At 39.9% G+C, this 8050-nt stretch overlaps 1 protein-coding gene across 1 annotated transcript; it reads left to right on the top strand.

Annotated features, from left to right (window-relative positions):
• Nucleotides 1-709: 709 nt before the first annotated feature.
• Nucleotides 710-7845, top strand: FAM8A1 (family with sequence similarity 8, member A1). The gene is made up of 5 exons (XM_009326550.1): nucleotides 710-788; nucleotides 3448-3568; nucleotides 5844-5967; nucleotides 6191-6330; nucleotides 6684-7845. The coding sequence occupies exons 1-5, from the start codon at nucleotides 710-712 to the stop codon at nucleotides 6826-6828; spliced, it is 609 nt and encodes a 202-aa protein (XP_009324825.1). The 3' UTR covers nucleotides 6829-7845.
• The last annotated feature ends 205 nt before the right edge of the window (nucleotides 7846-8050 follow it).

The following is an 8050-nucleotide window of genomic DNA, read 5'->3' as shown; positions in this document are numbered from 1 at the left end:
GGAGGCGTCGCCCCCGCCAGTGCCGCTGGCTCGCTGTCCGCAGCGCCTTCGGTCTCCGCGGGCCCTTCCGCCGCAGTTGTAGGAAACGGTATCTCGAGAAGGAAGCTGGGGGTTTTGCAACGTTGGGGGTCGCTGCGCTTCTGTGGGCTGCAGACCCGGGCGTGTACCCGTGCCTTGTAAAAGGTGACAGCCCCAAATACCGAGTTTGTAAATCCAGAACTTAATCCGTACCAAGGATTGGGAGGGTTGGCTTGCGTGTACAGTTTATAACTCCGGTGCTTGTAAGATGTCTTCGTGGATATGAAGGAGTTTATTTTTTCCAGTGAAACTTACTCTTGTGGTCACAGGCTTGTAATGCATCTAGCTTTATAAGTAGCCTGTTTGGGTTATGAAATCTAAGCTGACTTTATCAATTTTAGTGGGCTCTTGGTGCTCAAATAAAATCATGTAATGAAATTGAAGCAGGGAAGTAAAAACATGCTTACATTCAACAAGCTAGCAGCAGGACCTGAGAGAAACAAACAAAAGTCTGTTACAGCTGTAAATATTGAAGACACCCCATAGCAGTGCTTCTGTTTATATTTGTTCGAGAGTAAGACAAACTTGCTCTGATCCCATCAGAGAGAAAACCTGGAGCACACAAACATTTCTTAACAAGTTGAGGAGTGACTAGGTGACATTCAGGGAATGTTTGGTAGCACCTCGAGTAATGGTAGAAAACTGCGGAGCAGAACACTGCGAAAGGACTTTGGAGAAAAGCCAGATCTCCTTTCATTCTGCGGGGCAAAGTACAGCATTACTGATCTGTAACATTATTTATAAGCTTAGTGGCTGGATGTGAGGGGAGAACGTTTTTAGTTGCTTTTTCTTTCTTTTGAAGGGAAGGGGATCTAGCTTCTGAACTCGCTGCTTTTTGTGGTTTTGAGCAGATATTGTTTAAACAAGGTTGTAGCACAACGTAGTGTTTTCTTTAATTGTGTCCTGATTCTGAGTTATAGATTGCTTATAAACAGATATTGCTGGTCATTGAAAAAGAGGATGTGGACAAAGGCTAGGCTGAAATGATTCTTGGATTTTTACCTAGTTCTTCAGGAACTAATTCTATACGTTAAAGGTAGTTTACGGCACAAATAGCACTTGATGCTGCTCAACGTGGTTATTCTGAATGCTCGATACTGTTGCAACAGCTGGCCGCCTTAGTGGAACTCAGTATGTGATATAGTGATATGATACAATTATAAACAAAGACCATTGTGCTGGTGCTTTGGCTCCAGATTACAAGTGGATGTATTTGGAACAGCTAAAGCGATTACGGCTCCTTCTTTTCTGCTGCAGATTATTGGCCGCACAGCAGGCTTGGCAGGGCGGGTCATGTATCTGTCCCTACGCCACTGCAGTTTACAGCCCGATGTGCTTATGTAAGCTGAAATAAGTGACAGCTTATGTTAATATTGCGGATTTTAAACTGGGATGTCAAAAAGTGGAACTGGTAACTGCCTCTTCCAGTTCAATCTGCCTGCAGGTGTGTCAGAGCACCAATATTAGCAGCACTCTGGGCAGTAGCAGGCTTTTTGTGGATGGTCATCATGATTTAAGACGCTTCCTCCCCTTGCCCCTCCCTGCCTTACTGCAAGAGATTACTGCTCTTCTGCTGGGAACAGTAGAGCCAAAAGTGTGTCCAAGCCTCAGCTGCTCTGCCTGGCTGACTAGTGCAAACCCATCTTTATTACTAGCTTAACGTAAGATCCTAGACTTTGAGCTGAGATGGATGCGCGTTGCATTTGGCTGTCCCTGCCATACAAATAGTAACCCCTGGCAAAATAGTGGATTTCTGGTACGAAGAACATCTCAAATCACTGCAGTGGAAATCTGCCAGAGTCTAAGGGTTGCCAAGGTTTCTTAATGTAATGTTTAACATAATTTGAATACCTATTTTCTTAGCCCCACTTAGCTTCCTCCATATTCAGTTGTTGAGTCTAATATATTCAAATGAAACTGTGCCACTAACTTCAGTGAATGTGTTCCTTTTAACAGAGCGAAGGAACGCTTTTATCTGGCGCTGTATGCTCAAGCCAGGACTGGGGAGACTGGCTACGCTCCCTTCTGCCTTAGTTGAAGAATCTTTAATTAGAATTTAGTTGACAACTTGGACATACTTTGACAATGAGAATTGAATCCATTTTAGTATTATTTATGTAAGTCATGCTAATTGATAGTATCGATGCAGAGTTATCAGTGAAACAGGTATGAAATAAAGATACTTAAACTCAGGTATGTTAAACAATAACTTGCTCTTACCTAATCACTGCTTGATTTTACTTAGCCCATTTAAAAACTGCCCAAGTGCCAGGGGCTTTCAGCTTCGCTTGCATAGCTTGTGAGGCCAGGACTGGCAGTATCAGTCTCGGCAGTTGAACTGTGGAGCCTTATTCAAGTGAAATTTGATGATATTTTTTGAGATTGGAGAGAGGAATGATTCTCTTTCCCCTTTCCTTTTCTCCTTTCCCTGCGTGTGGGGGTTGGCATTCTCAGAAACACAAACGCAGTCACTATTTTCCAGAAGTTACATCTAGTAGTACTTGGGTATTTCTAAATGCGAGTTTTGATGCGAGTCCTTTCTGGTTTCAAGTGAGTAGTTGTGTTTGTTTGGGAAATACAGAGGGTTAGATGAGTTCAGATGAAATTATTTTGCAACACTATTCCTTTAAAGCTTTCTAAGATACTCGTTAATATTTGCTTTGCTTTAATCATCTGAGGTAGCATTAGCAACACAAGCTTGTAACTATGACTACTTATTTTGCCCCCATTTGCACTTGGCCAATAAATAGGAGAAATGTGTTACATTTTCTGGCTCCTGGTAGGGCAGTGTGCTGTGTTTTATTATAATAAGACGTCTGGAGGAACGTTTATGCCAGGTAGGACTAGTATTGTCATCCGCTTCTGTTTCTGGGTGTGACTTGAGACAAAATAGGCTATGTTTTTACTTTTAGAGCTGGTGCTTGGTACATATGGAAGCCTTGCTGCTGAGTGATAGAAAAGTTGTGGTAGATCTAAGATCTAATTTTCCTTTTATCTGAACTCTCAGATTTACTGAGATCTGTCTCTATGAAGCTGTTCTAAACAAAAGAACACAAAAATCGATGCATCTTCAATGTACTTTGGTTCTTTAGCGGGGTGGGATTTTGCCTGTAATCCTAATTATGAGGGGGCTCAGGGTTCTGAAAGAGTTTGATTTAATTTAAGAAGGTTCTTACAAATCAGTTTAAACAATTCAGATCATTTTTTATTAATACACTTTTAGAGGCTTTCTCGAAGATGATGTGAGCTGAGATCAAGATCTTGATAATGTTCTTGCAGTGAGCTTAATGTGAAACTTTCTTTAGATGATAGTGTTAACTTTGTGTTAGTGCAGTCAAATCTGGGTAATCTTAACTATTTCTGTTACAGGTCGGGAGTTCATTATTCCTTCGCTGGCACACAGGTTCATAGCGGAGATGGTGGATTTTTTTATTCTGTTCTTTATAAAGGCAACCATTGTTTTAAGTATTATGCACCTCAGTGGAATAAAGTAAGTTGAACAATTTAAAGCTTTATTATATACAGCTTTAAGCTCTTCATGCTCTTTGAGGTGTCACGACATATATATGGTATGCTTATGCATATGATGGCGCTTAGTAACCGTCAAAAGTTGAGGAAAAAGCACCACTAGGTTAACCTCCTTTTAAACACTTTCTGATTTTGGGTCAGCTGATGGAAACAAAGAATTTGTACAGGTGTCTTCGTAGGCTCACAAACTCCTTGCTAAGGATAGATTAGACTTGCAGTCTTATTTTTGGGAGGCAATAGCAAGATTTTTAAAAAGTCCTCTAAAAATTTCAAAGAAGAAACATTGACAAATAAATTTGTTTTTTAAACAGCCTTTAAAAATGTACTGGATCTGGCTGGGATGGAGTTAATTTTCTTCATAGCATCTCCTGTGGTGCTGTGTTTTAGATTTGTGACCAAAACAATGCTAACCCACAAAAAAAAAAAATTCAGATCCTGCATGTCCGATATGTACGTGCTTTTAAAATACAGCCAATTGCTAGGAGTGCTACCGTGCTGCAGTCTTTACTGGGCATAAGTTGGGTTTCTATAAAAGTATGATTAAGCCATTGTGTGTATCAACTGTACACTAGACTGAAAGACTCTTCATTTCACATTCTTATACTCAGGTGTAATCGTTTACTTCAAAGACTGTTTCTTTGTTATCTGCTTCTTTAACTGGAGATATATTATTCCGTAGCTCATTTAGTTCCTCTGCTTCGGGTTGGTGTAATCAAATATTTCAGTCTGATTAGGAGATGAGAGCTTGGTGTAGTCAGTAATTGCATTACTGTACAAACACATTTCGGAATCCAAGTTTTCTACTAAAGAACCTCTCAAATGTCGACTGACTGCAAAATGATACTATACAGATAACATCTTTCAGACACCTTAAACTGCTGCTTGAAGGGTGTGTGGAAGAGTGTCAAATGCAAAACAATAAATACGTCAATGTAAATGATCAGTGGTTTTTGTTCAGATAAGCATGCAGTTAAAATGCCAAACTTCAAACCTCCAACTCTAACCTGACAGCTTGCATTTCCCTCTTGTTTTTAGTAGGCTGAGAATGATACAAAATTAAGTACTGGAAAGATGAGGAACAAGCATATGTATATTGCTTCTGTAAAGTAGTGAAGGTGATAGAAGGAGAGGGAATCTTTTTCAATTAATTTACAGTATATTCAATATTACTACTTTTGCAAGAGCCAATAAGTTGCTTATGAGTAACTTCAGAGCTGCATTCTGGATTTTTTTTTTTTTTTTTTTTTTTTGCTTGTGAGATGTGGTGTTCTTGGGGTTAGGCTGAGGAGCTGTCATGAAAAAAATATGTCCTCGCAGGCTCAAGACAGAGACTTCAGGCCGAGGTTGTATTGAAGGGAAATGCAGGTTGTGCCACACTATTTTCATAATTCCTTATCTTTTTCGATCCTTAAGTCTGAATAAAGAGGAAGGCAAGTAGTACAAATACAGATGGACTGTTTTGAAGTGGGACTGCACATTTCTGCATGAGTAGCAATTCTCAGATGCGTGGGTGAAAAATCCTTGCCCAAATACATGCTGCAGGTGTGTCCATTCCAGTTACCACATAAACTCTATCCAGATTTAACATTCTTATCTTGTGAAAATACGCAATTGACTCCAAATTGATGCTTTGTGTAACTTTGTTAGGCTAAACAACTGAAGGTTTCAGTTGCTTCAAGTTAAAAACTTCCTCTTGCATTCCAAGGTGTCTGCCTCTAGAAGAGTATGGTGAGCAGTAAAGGCTACTGAGAATGGGGAACCCTGATCACGCAAGGGAGGATAGGTCTCCCTTGCTTGCTTAGGGAGACCTGCAACTTCTCCCTTGCATTTATAGAGAAGAGTGCCTGCCTTCCTTTTTCCTTGAGAGTTCCTGTAAGGAAGAGACTTGGACGCCTTGCATTTCTAGAGTTAGACGATGACACACAGACTCTCATTTATCTCGCAAGAAGTGTGAGAGTTTTCGGAACAGTTCTGCAGCTTGCTACCCAGGGACGCCATTGTGCAAAAGCGGCAATAAAGAATGATCTTTTCTTAATGAAAAAGACAAAACAAACCAGGCAGCAACTCAGAAGGAAACCTAGCGTTCTGAATTTTAACGGCTTGCTTAGTATCAGAGAAGCCAAGGAGCCTTTGTTCTTTTACTAATACTGGAACTGAAGGAGTGAATTCTGGTAATAAAGGGGTAACACTGGTATTGGGAGAAAGATGGTGTTAAAGTTCAGTCTTATTTTGTACAGGGACATCTCTAAATTTGCCATGCATTACATAATAGAAGAAATAGATGAAGATACGTCCATGGAAGATTTGCAGAAAATGATGATAGTAGCTCTCATCTACAGGTTATTAGTCTGCTTCTATGAGGTAACTACTCATAAACATTAACTTCTCTAATTAATATTGTCAGTTGTTGAATAAATGTTGGGAAAAAATTCTATCACCATTGGCCTATAAAGTAAAGCCTCTTTACAGTATTTGGGATTATGTTGAAGCGAATGACATTCACGTAGTTTTGATGAAAACCAGGTTTGCTAGACCAGTCGACAACGCAGTGTCGCGTGGAATTGAAGTAACTTTTCTTTTACAGATAATCTGTATTTGGGGAGCAGGTGGAGCAACCCCGGGGAAATTCTTGCTTGGACTGCGAGTTGTGACATGCGATACATCTGTACTTATTGCGCCCAGCCGCGTGTTAGTCATTCCATCTTCTAATGTCAGTATGACAACGTAAGTGCTCTTAGCTCAGTCACGTTGCTTTCAGGTTAATAGTGTGGCAAGCATGTGGTTTGGAAGGAAACACGCCATTTCTTTATTAGTGACCTTTGCAATAATTAGATTGCAAGAGCTATTGGTAGATTCTGTTATCTAAGCATAAAACAGCCATTACTCAATTGTGAATATTTTTCAGGTTAGCTGATACAATCATCTCCTCTGAACTCTGGAGACCGGGGGGTTTTTTTGCTTGGGTTTTTTTCTGGTGCTGTGCAAAACGAGGCGCTAAACTTATTTATTAATAGGTAGTTTACTTTCATGAGCAGAAAAGTGAAAGTAAGGCACTGAATGTTTTATTCTCATTTCAGGTCCACAATACGAGCTTTGATCAAGAATTTTTCTATTGCTTCATTTTTTCCTGCATTCATTACACTGCTGTTTTTCCAGCATAACAGAACAGCCTATGATATTGTAGCGGGGACTATTGTGGTAAGAAGAAACGGAGTCAGATGATACCAAAAGATGAGATTTCCAGACTGGTTTTGAACATCCCCTCCCACCCCCAGTGAACAAAGACCTACCCCAAAACTGAAATTGAGGTGTCCATCAGAATCTTTTGCCCAAATGAAGCGGGAACCGATTCAGAAGCTGAAGAAAATGTTTTACTCCGGTATGATGCCAGCAGCTACCTTCAAAGTATTGGAGTTTTCATAGATGCCAAAGAAGTTTGGGAGAACCGATACATACTAAATCCGGAAGTATTAACCTCCGATTGACGAGAAAGAAAGCGGCTGTATTAACTGCAGAAAGGAGCTGTCCATTTGTCAGTCTGCGGAAAGCAGATACCTAGAAATACTCCACCTTAAAAGAAATGTCGCTCCTACAGTTTTGGATGTTGGCAGGTAACTAGAAAATCAAGTTGTTTTCCGAGCAGTTGCCTAAGTCGTATGATAAACTCTGAGGGGAAGAGAACTGCTGTATTAGACAGTAAGGCAAATCGCGTTAATTAAATCGCCATGTGTGTAGAAAGAGATGAGCAGTTTATCATGTCCCGTATTATTGCTTCACAGATCATATTCCCTCACCTCTTTAAGTATTTTAGCAGAACGTGGTTGTGAGAAGTTTTTTGCATGACCGTCTTAAGCATCGCCACTTACTTCACGTCAAAGCTAAGGAAGAGGTGAAATAATAGCTGCTTTTTCTCTGGGAAGGGTATGTTACACTGCAGTGTTAGTGAATTGGCGTGTGTAAATAATTTTGGAGCTGTGAACAGTACAGATCGTGCTAATGAAAGGTAACTTTTTTGCTTCTGTTTGGAGTGAAAGCACTTGTCTCTTTCTTGCGCGTAATACCAAGCAAAACAACTGGATGTGTTTCAGGAGCATGCAGAAAACATTAACTGAAATGTGTTACGGGTGTAAATCTACGGAAGTACAAATACTGGTTATTTTCACTTTATAATTCTGGCTAATTGTTTGTATATTCAGAATAACTTAAATACTGAATAAAGAAGCCTAATATTTTGCATGATTACATAGCTTTCATAATTTGTCTATTCTCATGTTATTAGTATCTTGGGAAAGGAATATAAGCAACAATGTTAATGTTTTATTAAAAGTTGAATAAGAGTTTGAAATTCTTCTAGAGCCCAGTTTTTGTGTGTTCTTCCCTTAGGCGTAACTGTGCCACTCCCTGGCTGAAGTTCTTACCCTACCTTCAGTTTTGGAGGTTGGTG

The sequence above is a fragment of the Pygoscelis adeliae genome, unplaced genomic scaffold (genome assembly GCF_000699105.1).
Source record: "Pygoscelis adeliae isolate BGI_AS28 unplaced genomic scaffold, ASM69910v1 Scaffold186, whole genome shotgun sequence".
Classification (NCBI taxonomy): domain Eukaryota; kingdom Metazoa; phylum Chordata; class Aves; order Sphenisciformes; family Spheniscidae; genus Pygoscelis; species Pygoscelis adeliae.
Note: the sequence above shows the minus strand (reverse complement) of the source record. Positions and strands in the feature narration are given on the sequence as shown.

Bases quoted from the DNA above. Each gene is read 5' to 3' on its own strand.
- FAM8A1 (XM_009326550.1), top strand. From the start codon at position 710: ATGGTAGAAAACTGCGGAGCAGAACACTGCGAAAGGACTTTGGAGAAA. The intron at 789-3,447 runs GTACAGCATTAC...TTTCTGTTACAG, and splicing joins CTTTCATTCTGCGGGGCAAA to GTCGGGAGTTCATTATTCCT. The intron at 3,569-5,843 runs GTAAGTTGAACA...TATTTTGTACAG, and splicing joins ATGCACCTCAGTGGAATAAA to GGACATCTCTAAATTTGCCA.